Genomic DNA, 16,021 nt, shown 5'->3' on the forward strand with positions numbered 1-16,021 from the left:
AATTGAGGCGGCAGGCCTGAAGATTCTGGACGCTGCTGCTCCCTCCCTGGTCCTCTCCTGCCCAGGAGGCCAGGCGCCAGCTCACCCAGCACTTGGACGCGGGCCTGGGCCTCGATGCTGCCAGCGGGGGTGCTGCTCACGCAGCGGTACCACGTCCCGTCGTACACCTCCACGCTGTTGATGCGCAAGGTCCCGTTCTTGAAGACCTCGAACCGCGAGTCCTGCAGCACAGAAGATGTGCCTGAGAGCAGGTCTCGGCCTACCCCCCACCATCATCTCCCTGGGGGACAGCCTCGGGGTGGGGGGAAGCGAGCCTTGGAGGTGAGCACAGAGGACTCCGTGTCCCCGCCCCACCCCCCCAGCAGTAATCCCCGTTCTCACCTCCGAGATGAGCATCTGGTTTCTGTACCAGGAGACTGTGGGTTTGGGTGTGGCCTGGGTCAGGCAATGCAAGTAGCCTGGCTTGCCCTCCTCCAGCTGGCTGTCTTGGGGCTTCTCCAGCCATGTGGGCACAGCTTAGAGGGACAGGGAGGAAACAGAAGGTTGACCAACCCATCTACAAAACCAACAGATCCAATCCCAAGAAATTCTAATACCCTCCCCCCCAACCCCGGCCCTGAGTTTAGAAACCCTTGTCTGCTCCGGCAATAACTGCAGCCATGACCCCTTAGTGAAGGCCCATGTGCCGGTACCTTTTGAACATTATCCTAGCTAATGATCACAATATACCCCCCAGGTATTTATTTTTATACCCATTTTATAGGTAAGACAACAGAGGTTCAAAGAAGTAATGGTGATTTATTAATCCATGATAGAGAGAGGATTGAAAACTCTGGTCTGCATGACTCCAAAATCCTTGCTTTCTTTATTACACCATAACGTTCCGAGGCTCGGTCCCTGAATCTCTGTTCCGTTTTAGCCATGCTCATCCCCTGAATGATCTCATCCAGTCCACGGCCTTCAGTACCATCCAAGTGGATGAGTCCCAAATACACAGCCTGGCTCCTGGCCTCCCCCCAATGAACTTCAGACCTGCAAATCCTACCAGCGTTTCCAACTGGATATCTAATAGGCACTTCAGGCTTTATACGTGCAAAAGAGAATGCTCAATTTCTCCCCAAACCTGCTCATCACAGTTTTCTCTATCTCAGTAAATAGCACCACTACCCAGCCAACTGTATAAGCCAAAAACTTAGTTGACTTCTCTCTCTACGGCTCCCCCCGCCATCACATTCATTCTATACAAACCTCATCTACCTCAGCTCTAAAATGTATCCTAACTTTCACCACCTCCCACCTCCACCGCTACCACCTCTGTTCAAGCCCCTTAAACACCTCCCCTAGACGATTACAGTCATCTATTAACTGGTTTCCTGTTTAGACTCTTGCCCCTAACAGTCTAGTCTTCTCAGAATAGCCAGAGTCACCTTTTGAAAATGTCACTCTCACACTCAGTCCCTGCAAGGACTTCTCATCCTCTGACTTGGTGGGGCAGACTTTGCAAAGGTGGCTTTAAACAGTCCTCCCATCTCTTGCTTCTCTTTGTAATGTGGCGTTGCCACTTTCCCATCAAGAGGCAGGGTCTATTTCTCTACTGCCTGGAATCTGGGTGGCCTGAGACTTGCCCGGTCCAATAGAATATAGTGGACAATGTCTAAGCTAATGCCTTGAGAAGGCTTGCAGCATCCAGTTTTGCACTCTTGGAACCCAGCCTCCACGTGAGAAGCCTGAGCTAGTCTGTTGGAGTGGCTGTGTGGAAGGGAACCAAGGCACCCTGGTCGATATCCTCCCTCAACTGCCAGACTGAGCGAGGCACCTGAGGGAGGACATCAGGGAACAGCCAGCCACCAGCTGACGTACCAGCTGCCGCCAACAGCACATGGAGCTGAACCATACCCACAGAATCAATCATGAGCAAATCGGTGGCTATTGTTTCATGTTTTGGACTGGTTTGTTACACAGCAGTAGCTAACTGGTACACTTGTATTACAAACCAAAGTCCTTACCATGTTCTTACAAAGCTTCATATGATCTAATCTCTGCCTCTCAGACAACCTCAACCACACTCACCATCACTTATTCAACACAAGCCACACAGGCTACTGCTGTCCCTTCAATTTACAAGCCCAGTTCTTGCTCAGGGCCCGTCCACGTGGTTCCCTCTTTAATTTAAGCATCAGCTCAAATACCACCTTCTAAAGAAGCCTTCTCTAAACTCCCCCTGGCCCTCATGCCATCTCTCTGTCACTTACCCTATTTGATTTTTCTTCATGGCTCTGCTGCCACCTAAAATCATATATTTGTTCATTCAATTGTTTTCCTTGCTTGCTTTGTTGCTATTAGACTACGAGCTCCACAAGGGGAAGGATTTTTGTCTGCTTTGTTCATTGCTGCATTCCCAGTACTGGGAGCAGTGCCCAGCACAAAGAAGGCACTCGATAAAGCTGTTGATGGAATGCAGGGATGGAGTCCTTCCTCCTCCGAACTGTACCCACTACCCCTTCGCACCAGTCCAGCCCTGCGTGCGTCACGCACTCTCTCTAATTCCACAGGTCTTCTCAGGGAGCAGTGCAGGCACAGGGCACTGTTGGTGCCTGTCAAAAGGCTGATCAAAGCCAGCACTCCCACCTCCAGCACGCATATGCCTCACTTGGAGCATATGCTGAACACTCTTTGTCTGGGCCCACCCCCAGAGAGGCCGGGGGCAGGAGATGTGGAGTGTGGTCCCAGATTCTGTATTTTTAAAAGCATCCCCGGGACTTCCCTGGTGGCGCAGTGCTTAAGAATCCGCCTGCCAATGCAGGGGACATGGGTTCGATCCTGGTCCAGGAAGATGCCACATGCCGCGGAACAACTAAGCCCATGAGCCACAACTACTGAGCCCACGTGCCACACTACTGAAGCCCGCATGCCTAGAGCCCGTGCTCTGCAACAAGAGAAGTCACCACAATGAGAAGCCTGCACACCACAATGAAGAGTAGCCCCTGCTCACTGCAACTAGAGAAAGCCCGCAAACAGTAACGAAGTAACAAAGATCCAACGCAGCCAAAAATAATTAAAAATAAATAAATAAATAAAATGCAAAATTAAAAAATAATAAAAAAATAAAAGCGTCCCCAATGAAACAGGTGAACAACAGACCCCGACTGGAGAAAGGCTGATCGTGGCTGCTTGCATTTGTCTGCACGTCGCTGTGGAAGTGTCCTGAGCGCATGTTACCTGGATGCTGCAGCTTCCCACCCAAACCAGGTACCTGAGCACGAAAGTGCATGTCTCCTAGGTTTTAATATCTTAATGGGAATAATACCATCACAACTTCCAAGTGTACAAAGCTCTTTTCATGTTTGAAATCTTTTTGAATTTTTGCAATTTACCTACTTGGAAAGATGTAGAGGTAAATGGAAGAAGCAGGTTGCAAAATGGTATGTGTGTGTGTATGAATTTGTCTCGGATATCCTTTTAAATTATCATAAACGTTTGACACAGGCATGGTATAAATAAATAAATCTCTATGCCTGTAGCAAGGGTATATAGGTCTTTATCATTTATTTCACAAGTCATATGTTCACTGTAGAAATTTGGAAAGTATAACAACAAATAAAATAATTACTACCTATAACTCTGACACATCACCTTCCCCAAAAAGAAAAGGAAAGATCTTTTTTATCTACTTCACTGATCTTTCTGGCCATCTAGTAGGGAAGGTAGTGAGTTATTAAGCCCTATTTTATGGATGAGGAAACTGACGCCTGGCAAGGCAGGTGACTTTCTACCCGTGGTCATTCCATGCACTGGGGACGGAGTGGGACCTGGGTCTCAAGACTCCCACTCTGTTGCTTTGTCCTCTGCAGCCAGAGGACCACTTTTCTGGCACCACAACCTCTGTGCCTGACTCGCCACTGTCCACTCCAATATCACCTCCCAACGGCTGACTGGTTCCCAAGCCGGCAGGGCTCAGAGCTGAGGCAGGGCCTCAGGTGAGCACCAGGGAAGCCTCTATCCATCACACCCAGAGCCCAAGACCTCCTGGGACCTGGGCTCCCCTCCTCGCCTCGCCCTTCAGGGCAAAGGTGCTCACTGGCCACGGTGATGTTGACATCCTGTCTCCGCCAACCAGCCAGGTTGGCTGCATGGCAGGTATAGACACCAGCATCGCTCTCGGCAGTGCTGGCAAATACCAGCTCATGGCCCTGCTGGTAGACTCTGCCGTGGGCAGGCAGACGGGCTCCCGCGTGCTCCCACCACACACTGGGCTCCGGCAGACCCTGGGGGGGCGGGCAGGCCACACGCTCCTCGCTGCCAGCCGTGAACACCCGTGGCTCAAATGGTGGCATATCTTCAATCTCTGCAGGGATGGGAGCAGACAGCCTGGTTACTGTGGGGCCCAGGGTACCTGACGTTCTCCCGCAGCAAGCCTTGCCCTTTCCAGCACGAGCCCTCCCCGTGACCTTCAGCATTTCCTCTTCCAAGCCCAGCATCCTCTTCCTCCCTCTGCCCTCCAAGCTGCTCTGAGTGGAAACAGGAGCCTAAATCTCTACGTGCCCACAACGTTGAAGGCGGCTCCCACCTCGGCACCCCAGACCCAGGGACCCACCTGCCAGGTGGAGAGTGGCCTCCAGGATGACAGGAGGGCCCCTCTGGCCCTGGCCTACGCAGCGGTAGACCCCTGCATTGCGCGGCCGGACCTGGGTCAGCAGCAGGGACCCGTTGGCAAACACCGTGGCTCTGCGGACGTGCGGGGGGCTGTGGAGGGGAGAGAGTGCTCTTTGAAAGGAGTGGCCCACAGGCCTTCTTCTGGAGGGCGGCCAGTGGAACCCCATCCTGCACAGGTCAGATATGCAGGAAGGAATCAACCAGGAACAGGGCAGAGAGAAGGAAGCCAACACGCCACTCTGGTGTGTGCGTGTGTGCCTGTGTGTGCACGTGTGTGCGTGCGCTTGTCCGCGTGTATGTGGAGGTGTGTATTCTAATTACAAGAGACGCAGCTTTGGGGCAGCCAGGCGAGCAGCAGTGCAAGTGGGAGGCAGCAAGCAATCAATGTGGAGACAGTGTCAAGATACGCCTGCTGGTAAAGCAGCAACTCCAGCACCAGAAGTCCCTCAGACGCACCAGACGGACTACTGATGATGTCCTCAGGGCTGCAGCCAGGCGGGATCCCAGCCCACAGCCTAGGGAGCCACACCTCCAAAGGACCATGGCCACACCTGACACCACACAGGTGGTGTGGTCTCTGCTCTCATAGGGCCTGGATGAGGACAGAAGTCCCTATAGAGGGCCTGACACCTCCCGGCACCTTCTAGTAATGTCTGCTTCTTCCAAAAAATGTGCGTGTGCGTGCATGTGTGTGAGTAAGGTATCCTTGCCCTGCAGGACCTTCCTGTGCAGACTGTGATCCCCCAGGTCCCCTGTGTCCCTCCACCCTTGGGTCTCTACCCCCCATCCCAGAGGACCCATGTGGGCAGAAGGGGAGGAGAGAAAGTAGCAGAGCCATCGCTGGCTCACACAGTGTGTCTGCGGGAACTGGAAAAAGATGCCCTTCCTGGAGACCCTTCCCTTTGTTGGAATCATTTTGTAACAGGAAGACATTCTACTGCCATCTGCTGGAAAGTCAAAGTAATACACGTATAGATCTATGATGTCTGCGATAAGAACTTCATTCCCTTTTAGAGAACCATACACAACTTCTATCACCATACTGGAAAGCTGCTGCCAGATGCCTTACCGGCTGCGGTTAGTGATGGGAGTCTCATCCTCAAAGACCCACTGCAGGCTCGGGGGCGGGTGGGCTGAGAACTGACAGTGGAACATGGCCTCCTCATTCCTTGCCACTACCACGTCCTGGGGGGCCAGTACCACCCTGGCAAAGCTCTCATCTGGGGTGAGGGAGGCACAGACACATGAGCAGGCAAGGTGGGGAGGCCCCTCCCCCATCCCCAACTCACCTTCTCCATCCCTGCCCCAGGCTCACCAGCAATGCTCAAGGTGAAGTTCTGACTGCTGCAGGCCTGGCCAAAGGCATTGTGGGCACAGCAGGAGTAGATGCCACTGTGCTCAGGGCCGGCTGGCCGGAGGGTCAGGTTCTTCTCCTTACTGCTGACCGTGTGGTTGCTCTGACCATCAGACAGGGCGCTCCCATCTTGGAACCACTGATAGGTGGGCCTGAGGGGCCGAGGGGGTCAGTAGCAGGGGGGCAGGGGGGTCTCAGGTGGCCGGCAGGGAGGGCCAGAATCAGAGGGTCAGGGCTAGACCCCTCAGTTTACAAATGGGGAAACTGAGGCCTGGAGAGGGACCGTGACTTGCACAGAGGCACACAATTCAGGGGCAGAATCTGGCTGAGATTCTAGATTTCACAGCTCCCAGAATCCAGGATCACTCCACAGCACAAGGCTGCCCCTTCTCTGGTGACCAGGGCCCAGTGTGGAGCAGCATGGGGCAGGGGCGGTGGCAGAGTCCACAGTTTGGGGAGACAGCTCTTGACATCAGTCCAGAATAACCCTTTCCCTCCCCACCCTCAGTGTCTCCTTACCGAGGGTGCCCGTCAATGTGACAACGCAACATGACCTGGGTCTGTGGCTGGATCTCGGCTTCCGAGGCTGGATGCTTCAGGACCACGGGACCGGACTCAATCCCTGGAGCAGAGGCCATGGTTGCAGAGTGAGGGGCGGGGCAGAGCAAGGGTGAGAGAGCAGAGGAGGAGGACAAGCAGGAAACGATGGAACCTGGAGGCTCTGGAGCCGAGGGACACTGGGGCACACTGCCTCACTGCTCCTGCCATTTGCAAAAGTATCTGGCAGATCAATGGGTTCAAGACTTGAAGGGGAAAAAAAATAAGTTCTAGAAAAATTAAAACTTTTTAACTTCCTCTTATCCACACAAGCAGAGAGCTGACCCCAACTGCATTCTCCCTGCCCCATTCAACTGGAAATGGGAGAAGCTGAGGCAAAGGAGGAGTCCCGCAGGGCTCGGGAGTTGAGGGTCTAGAGGGAGGGGGCGGGCACAGCTCCCGGCTCTCACATTTGATGTTGAAGGAGGCGTTGGCACTGCGGGCCTCCTCTCCGGTGGCATCATCCCGCGCCACGCACTGGAAGGCTCCCGAGTCCTGCAGCCGGTCCACAGCTGCGAAGCTCAGGCTGCTGCCCTGGGCGAAGCGCCGTTCGGTGTCCTGGACTGGGGCCCCATCCAGCAGCCAGTACACGTGCACTGGGCCTGGGGCCTCGACCTCACAGCGGAGCAGCGCCCGGCGCCCCTGCAGCGCATCCTGGGAGGATGGCTCCTTGATGAAGACAATGGTTGCCTGGGCACCTGCAGATGGGGAACACAGGAGAGGCAGGGTCAGGGGGAGCTGCAGCCACTGTTCTAACACAGGTCACCCACTGTCCTGTGCACAGGAGACGTCCAGTAAGTGCAAGTGAGAAGGATCATTAGACCACAATTGCCAAGTGTCCACTGAGGAACGTTTACACTGTGCTGGGTGCTCCGCAGGATACAAAGATGCGGTACCCTCCAGGACGCTAGTCTGGAGGCGGACCCAGGATAAGGCAAAGCTCGTGCCAAATGAATGCTGTGGGCAGTCGGTGCCTCTAGAACACCGAAGAGGGAGGGAGCCCCAAGGGCTAGGGGAAGGAGGGGATTAATGCCACATGGGACACTCCCTAGAGGAAGAGGGCCTTGGAGCTACGGGACCAGATCACAGGAAATGCCAGACCAAGGAGCGGGGAACATCAGCAAGCAACCCTCCCACCATCTTCAGAATGCAGGACACTGAGCAAAGTTAAATCATGATCCAAAGAGCTTCTTGGAAGGATTACTGGCACTCACATACCCGCTGAGGGTCCAGCATCAGAGCTGGCCACAGGTCAGGGAGGCGGCTCTGAATCGCATCCACAGACCACTCTGCAGCCCAGCATTCCCCAGGGGCGTCTTTGGGAGAACCCATCCCATCACAGGAGAAGCCAATATTCTCTTGAACTGGCATTATTCCCAAAGACATGCCAGGGCCACCCCCACGTCCTTCTCTCCATCCTTAAGGATCCGTCTGTGGCCAAGGCTGGCTCTTCTGTGCTAGGTGAGAGGTGAGCTAAGTGGTCCCAGGTTTTCACCTGAATCCACTCCTCCTCCTGCATGGCTACAGTTCAGCTCTGGCAGGGGTCAGGGGGGCACCCTCGGAGGAAGGGGCCCTGCAATCAAAGGTGGAACTGTAGCCAAACAAAGGGGAGAGTGAAGAGCCTGTGCAGAGTGGCAGATGGGCTGGGGAGGCGGAGGGCAGGGCCACGCAGGTGGCATAGTAACCAAGCCAGGAATAATACACCGGGCTTTGTTCCTGGTCCGTGTGGGCGCCCTGCAGAGGCCCAGAGCTGCAGAGCCCGGGACACCAGCCGCCTGGGGAGTTTGGCAGGTGGGGGGGGGGGGGGCGGTGATGGCACAGAGGAGGATGTGTTACCCCTCCAGGAAGAAGGAACAGGCCACCTGGGGCTGCTACGTGAAGAAGCAGGCTCTGCCTCTGGCCAAACTGGTCCCAGTAAGGGCCGGAAGGAAGAGGCTAATGGGGTTCTGCCCATCCCATCCCAAACCACTGGAGACTGATCTTGGCCCAAAGAGCACCCTTCCCAGTCCCTGGGCAGAGCCGGGGGAGGGGGGTGTTGGTTCTTTAGGGCACAAGAACCTGTCTCCTCATAAAGTCAGTTTCAAGACAAGTTCAGGATCCCCCAGGGCTGGGGCCAGAGGAGGGGCTGACCCGATGTTGGTCTGCTTCCCAGCGTTCCAGAGGGGCCGGCCCGCAAGACACACAGAGCTGAAAGGGGCTGGGAGCTCCCGCATTACTTCTCATTGGGTTCCTGCTGGCTCTCTGGATGGGACAATTCTCCACCACGCTGGGCTACCCCACCCACTGTGCAAGTTAGCAAATCTGCACCCAGTCACCCTAACAGCCCAAACAACCCCGCTCAGTTCCAATATCTGCACAGGAGTGCGGTCCTGCCCCCGCTGAGCAACATGGTACAACCCTGTGTAGTACGGATGGGTGGGTCAACTGAGGTCCAGAGAGATCAAACAGCTAATTGGTGGCAGAGCCAGGACCATGATCCAAGGAGGCCAACTCCATACCCCACGCTCTTCCCAGCCCCGTCCAGGAACTCAAAACCAATCCTGGAAGTATCTGATCTCAGAATGGGTCTCACTCCCCGCAGCCAGGTAGAAAGCTAGACACACCTCCTGCAGACAACGCCAGGCTCACAGAGGCACTCAGCGAACACTAGCTGAACTGGGGTGACCTCAGAGGAAGCGTGGGGCAAGAGCTGGCGGACACAGGGGCATCCGAAACACTTCCCGACCCCCACTCCTGACACAGATGGGCAGCCTCGCACCGAGGCCTCAGCAGGCCTCTGCAAACGTGACTCACCCAAATCTTGGGGCCCTCGACCCAGAACTAAAGATGCTCATCAAAGACCAGAGAGAGATCATCTGCCTCAAAGTGTAGGTGACTCCCCACTTCCCAGCTCAGCTTCTCCAGACACAGTGGGGGCCAGGAGTCTCGTCCATACACAGGAGCGTTAGTTAAGCGTTTGCAGTCAGGTCCGACTCGATCCTGACCATCACACTCGGTCTGCCTGACCTTGGGTAAGGAACACAGACCGTGCCCCAGCTTCCTCTGCCTCTCCCATGAGGCCGTCGTGACTCAAAAACGCAGTAACACGTGTGAAGTGTCTTGGATGAGCTCACTCGGCGGGCGGCTACCGTGATCCTTACCACTGTCACCCATCCTGCCCAAGGACTCGAGTTTTAGGGATATTGGGAAGCTCCCCCCAGGCAAGGCCCAGCACCATCTCAGACCCCAGATGGGAAAGGGATAATCAGGTGGGGGGTAGGATGGAGGGAAAGGGGCTGTGGGGTTGCAGGAACCACAGACCACTTGCCACAGAAACCTGAGCTGGGAGAAGAGATGGCATGACTCAGAGGGACCCCAGCTCAGCCTCCAGCATCCCGTCCTGTCCCGGGGCTGGAGCTGCAGGAGCTGTGGTGAGACGCTGCATTCCCAGACTGCCACTCAGAGCCCCCGCCGCACCCCCAAGACAGGGCCTGGGAAACATCAAAGCCGGCCCCGCGGGGCCCTCTGTCCTGACGTCAGCTCACAGCAGGTCCTGGTTAGTGCTTGGCTGGGGCAGACTTTAGATGTAACAAAAGGCAGGGAGGGCAGCCACCAGGCCTCCTCTAAGACCCCTGGCCACCAGGCTTCTCACGCAGGAGCCTGGCCCAGTGCTGTGGCACCCACGTTTACTGCGCCCAGTCTGGCCATCTGCACGGTCTGCAGGAGAGGCTGGTCTGTTGTTTTGTTTGAGGGGAAACGGGCAGGCCGAGGAGCCCCTGGCAGATATGCCAGACTCCAGACAGGGAGGGGCTGGGAAGCGAGGGACTCTTCAGAAGCTTCGGCTGAATGACAGAGAAGGAGGAAGGCTCTGGGGATCGAGGTGGTACCTGCCTCGAGGTGGCACAGTCCCCAGCACATCCCTGTCCCTGCACCACCTGACTTGAGGATGCCCCCAGGGCTGTGGTCCAGGGAAGGCCCGCTCTGGAAGCACACCGGTCCTGGGCTTCCCAAAGCCTCCCCCCTTTCAGAGTCCGGTCCTCCGTGCATGACACCTTCTGCACCCTCACGGAACACCTGGCCCACGTGCTCCTCAAGGAAGCCGCTCAGCATAGCAGCAGTCAGTGGCCCTGCCGCTCCCTAGCAATGCCACCTCCGCTGGCCTCTCCCTTGACATGAAATGAGGACCCCAAGCCTACCACTCAGGGGCTGTGTGAGGCTAAGTGGGTTCATAAACGCAAAGCCCGAAGCACAGAGAGGGCATGGTGGGCTCAGGAAGCACTGGCACCGTGACCGGCAGGCAGAGTCATCTGCCCACATCAGGCACGACCCCAACAGAGCTGGCGCTGCGAATACCCAATAAGGACATTTTCCAAGCCATTTCCTTGGCTCCTCGACAGCCATCTACATGCAGACACTCACTCTGCCTGCGCCCTGGCCCCAGCCCCCTGAGAAAGGCCTGTGTGGGCAGCAGCCCAACTCCCGTCCCCCACTCACCAGCAAGCGGCTGGTCTGGTGCCCACCTTCCTTGATGCTCTCTGGGCTCCAGGCCCAGTCGACTCACGTGTATATACGTGTGCATCTGCGCACACACATGTGTAAACATGATTTTGTGGAGAGCAGAGAGCAGCAGGAAGTTTTTCTGCTCTGATAATTTCAGCTACTTCGGTCCAAGTAACCATCTGGGCCACTCAACTACCTGTCTCCCAGAGACCAGTCCTCTTGGTCTTGGCAAGACAACCCCTGAATCTGTACAGGTCCCAGAACCTGCCAAACCTGACCAGTTGATTCCATCTACCTTCTCTCCCTCCTACTAAAGAAATTCCATCCTTCAGACAGCTGCCTTGGCACCAGGCAGAGGTACCAAGATGACCCTGGGTGGCCCGGGCATGGGCATTCTGCACGGATGTGTGTAATCACGAGTGACTGTGACCTTTCTCACGCACGAGGCCAACGAGCCACAGGCAGGAAGCTGACTCCTCCATCCCCGAGACTCAGTCCTTGGTTCCAGGGCCCACGTCCCTATGGGGACATCCTGCCTCCCGGATGACCTCGAGAGCACAGGCCAAGACAGCTCCTATTGGGCATATGGTCCCCTGAGGGAGAGGTTTGCCAACTTCCTGTGTCCCATGTGGGGTGACAGCATCAGGACACAGGCCAGGAGAGACAGCCCTCAACCCAAGAGGCACAAATGCTCTGTTCCAGGAAAGAGAGCAGCCCCAGGCCTCCTCACCCACACGAGGATGGCCCTGTTCACAGGTCCCCTCCATGTGGAAACTCTAAGGACACCAAATGAGAGGCCCCAGGGGTACCAGGGTCCCTGCCCCACCTCTCCTCCCCAAGGGGCCAATGCACCACTGGACTTTGGCCTTCAGGGTCTAACTGGTGCACTTTCAGCTGCTCTGGGACACTCCAGGGGTCCACGGCTCATAGGCGTGCATCATTTTTTTGAGGGACAAATCTCAGTCTCTGTAAGAACAAGTCGTTTGCATGAACAGCAAGCCCTCCCCAGTGCACCTGGGCCGGCAGGAACACAAAATGCTGCAGTGGGGTTTGTGAATCTGGGGATCTGGAATGTCCCCCTCCACCGCCACCAGTCCACCACCAATATACCACAGGTGGGTTTAGCACCAACAACCCTGTATGATGATAAGCCCCAGAAAATCAGGGTTCAGAGGGTCGCTGAAAATCCACCACCGCTGACTCAGAGACCCAGAGGCAGAGCACAAAGTTCTAGCTGCCCCCCCACCTCGGCCCCCTCTCCCGAGTGTCTACAGAAGGCCCCAGGTTCGCCGACAGCAGCCCCGCAGCCCTCCACAAGCCATCACAGCCCTCGCTTGGAGACATGCGGGAGGGAGCAGAGCCAGGGACCGGGCTGAGTTTTCCTGTCCTGGGATTTAACTGTAAATATCTGGAGAGGCTCCCACGTCCGGATTAGAGAAACAGAACAAAATCACCAGGGATTAGCACAGAAACAACCTAGCGGGCCAGCTCTTCTACCTTAGATGAAAACCACAGCTCAGCCTTGCCCTGCCCACTCCTGGGAGGCCCTGGAGGGGGAAGATCAACCTCTGACGGCAGAAGCGGGTCCTCGTGTCCAGTATCACGCGGCATCCGAGCCCAGAGGGGCAGGTACACCGGCTGGGAGATGTGCTTTAAGAAGCTCCTCAGCCAGCAGCCACACCACCTGATCCTCGAACCAGCCTGTCTTCTGCTGGGGCTCAGAGGGCCACACCTAGGACACATCTCTCGCCCTTAGTAACCCTCAGATGGCTGCAATGTCTCCAAGGAAGCGGCAATAAATTAAAAGCTCAGCCAGAGTGACGTGGTGTGATCAGGCAGAAGGAACATGGGGTAGAGAGACCTGGGTTCTAGTCTCGATACAATCCCTCACAAGTAGGGTGACCCTGACAACCACCACCCGCCACCAGGTAGTTTTATGATCTGTAAAATTAGAGAACTGAAAGGATGTGACTGGACAGTCACCAAGACCTAGTCCTGGATTCGCTGGCACTGAGCCTGAAACGCAGTTACAGAAACAAAGGGCTCACTCCCCAGAGTCCCCTTCCTGCCCCCCAGCCTCCAGCTGCACAGCCGGCCCCTAAAGCCCACACACCACATGTAGGGCCAGCCCCGGGAGGGATTAAAAGTGATGCTATAAATGGCAGGTGTGCAGTTAGAGGCAGCTGGGAGTCGCAAACTGGGACCCAGCATCACTGCTGATGAGCTACTCCCATTCCTGCGGCTCAGCTTGCATCCTGCCTCCCCAGGAGATCCCGCCTCTGCCTCGGCCACACACTTGCACTGCCAGCTCACTGCCCGTGACACCCCTGATACGCCCGCCTGTGCTGTGACCAAGAGCCATATCTTCCAAGCTAGACTGCAAGCTCAAGGTGAGCTTGAATGGGCACCTTCTATGCCCATTCTCGGCTCCAAGGAGAGAGAGAGACAGCAGCCAGCTGTCTCCTGAAGACGCCAGTGAGCGGCCTGCAGAAATAATCTACGTTGCGGGAAGGCAACGGGGCTGCTGGACCACGAGACTGGGAAATGATCCAGGAGCTCAGGCCCAGGAAGACTTTTGGGATGCTCAGATGGTGTGCTCAAAGAGTCCGCCCTCATCATCCAAAGATGGAAAGGGACTCGCTGCAGGTTCCACAGCCATTCATTAGGTGGGCCCAGACCCAGGCCCCAACCAGGTCTTCCTCCCAGGTGCAGTGGGGAGGGGCCCAGGGACACCACAGCAAGAACAGTGCCAGGGTGAGCTTCCCACGGTCCTTCTTGTGCAAGCAGAGGGCAAACTAAATGACAGTCTGGGGACTGGTTGGACCTGACTTCATCTATTCATTTTCAAGACAGGCTCAGAAAACTCTGGGAGACTCTGTTTTCTGAGCTCTTTCTACTCATCTCTGAGGCACACGCCCTAAACTCCCTATGCAGGGAGAACATGATTCCCTGCCCTTTAGGTGGAGTGGCCTCAACTGCACTCAATGAGGGAAAATCCTCCCTGGCTCCTAAAGACAGTAAAACATCCCTTCGGCCTGTTCTGTCCAATATGGCAGCCACTAGCCACATGGAGCTATTCAAATGTAACTTAATCAAAATGAAACAAAACTGAAAACTCATTGCTTCTGTTCCACTAGCCATATTTTTAGTGCTCGGGAGCTGCACGTGGCTAGTGGCCACCGTACTGAACAGCGCCGATGCAGAACAGTTCTGTCCCCACAAAAAGTCCCATCAGTCAGCGCTGCCTTAGCTACTCTGACCGTCTGCTTCTTGCCGGCCCTTATTACATGGACGCATTACTTCTCATCCAAAGAACCCTCCACACGGACCAGCCTCATTTCACAGAGGAGGAAACTGGGGTCAAGGCCATCCCAGTAATGGCAGGGTCGGGAACTGCCCCTGGATCTGTCTGGCTCCCACGTCTGTGTTCTTTCCACGCTGCCACGCTAGCTGCTCTTCATTTCTTTCACTTTACTCCCTTTTATCCAGGTCCCCCCAACAACCATTCTGTCCTGTTTCAGGTAGGTCCTCTCTTTGTATGTGCTCTGGTCAAATGTGATGTTGTTTCGTGCGCAGCTATTCTTAACCCATATAAATGATCTTGCATTATCTCTCATTCTGCCTCTCACTTTATTCCATTCGGCACTATGTTTTGAAGCGCCTTCCCTGGGGCCATCACCTACATCCTGCTGTTTTTCCCAGTAGAAGAACATACTGTTGGGTCTGGAGAAGCAAGAAGCAAATGAAATTTTTGAAAACAAGTTAAGTGGCTGAACATAGCTGCCCAAAGTTTGAAAATCAGTCTTTGAGCCTTCACCCTCCTCTCTGCCCGGGCCTCCAGCACTGCACCTAGCCTCACGCCGTGCCCCGGCACGCATACGGGTATCAGCAGAGCCTGGGGAAACACGCATGCAGGCGCACCCCCCCAGCTTCTCCTGTGCCCCTTCCTCCTCCCACCAAACCCCAAAAGTGACTAAAGAGGTTGGTCCTCAGCTGGTTCCAAAGGGATAAGAGAAAGAGGCAGTCTCATACTTTTATATTTAGAAGTGCTCTGCAAACCACTTCCTGGAGCAGACAAGAGTGGGGAATGTGAGGACATCGCTTTGCTATGTGTGATGTGGAAAGCACGAGCCACCCAGGGCCTGCAGCAATGGGCTGCGTGTACCACACACCCGATGACATGCGGCGATGCCGAACACATGTGCAGGAGATGAACGTGGCCCTCGGCAGCCTGGCCATCCCCTCGGGGCCAGGGCACAAGGCAGGGCCCAGGAGTCGGAGCCGGACACAGTCCTCCAAGTGCCCCTCTCCCAGCCTTCCTTTCTTTCCTTCTCCACCTGTCTGACCAACAGCTGCTTCTGGAAACCAACCCTTCTCTCCAGGGAAAGGGTTGCTCCAGGCTTTAAGCCTCAATCTGAAACACAAAGAGAAGAATCCCGACTGAAGGAGGCGGTTTGGAAGAGCCAGTGTCTTCAAGAAGCAAGGGTGCCCTCCTCGCCTCTAGGCTGCTGGGGGGGGGGTGGGGGGCAGGATTTTGCACAGTGTCCACTGCCTTCTTCTGAAGGTAGACCTGCTGCTGCCATCAAAGGCCCTCCCCTCAGCCACCTCTGCTACCACGTGTGGCTGGAAAAATGTCGGAGGGGGAAGCTATCTGGAGGTGGGGATCGACTACTGTGGCCGTGGTCACTGCTCCGACATCACTCAGATGTAACTGATGCTTGCCCAGTTGGGGGAGGGCGTGGTCAGGGGACAGAGGGGGGAGGGGAAGGCAGGCCAGCTGCTTAATTAGAGTCAAAGCATCAGACTCCTTATAAACTTCACTTTACAGCTTAAAATATAAACTCTCTAGTAAGACAAAATCAATTTTATTCTTTTATTTCTTAACTGCATCACTGATGATTTGCTCCTTTATTGTTTAAAAGAACATAACCAAAAAAG

General features: G+C 55.4%; 1 protein-coding gene across 1 annotated transcript in view; it reads right to left on the bottom strand.

The window, feature by feature from the left end:
* The window catches only part of PTK7 (protein tyrosine kinase 7 (inactive)), a 60,478-nt gene that overhangs the window by 17,122 nt on the left and 27,335 nt on the right, over positions 1-16,021 (bottom strand). The window contains exons 2-9 of the mRNA XM_079934379.1: positions 7,015-7,302; positions 6,527-6,629; positions 5,969-6,159; positions 5,723-5,873; positions 4,595-4,743; positions 4,079-4,345; positions 382-515; positions 86-221 (exon numbers count right to left, since the gene is read on the bottom strand). Of these exons, the coding sequence (XP_079790505.1) occupies positions 86-221; positions 382-515; positions 4,079-4,345; positions 4,595-4,743; positions 5,723-5,873; positions 5,969-6,159; positions 6,527-6,629; positions 7,015-7,302 (1,419 nt within the window). The remainder of the gene's footprint in view (positions 1-85; positions 222-381; positions 516-4,078; positions 4,346-4,594; positions 4,744-5,722; positions 5,874-5,968; positions 6,160-6,526; positions 6,630-7,014; positions 7,303-16,021) is intronic.

The sequence above is a fragment of the Stenella coeruleoalba genome (assembly GCF_951394435.1).
Source record: "Stenella coeruleoalba genome assembly, chromosome: 10".
Lineage (NCBI taxonomy): Eukaryota > Metazoa > Chordata > Mammalia > Artiodactyla > Delphinidae > Stenella > Stenella coeruleoalba.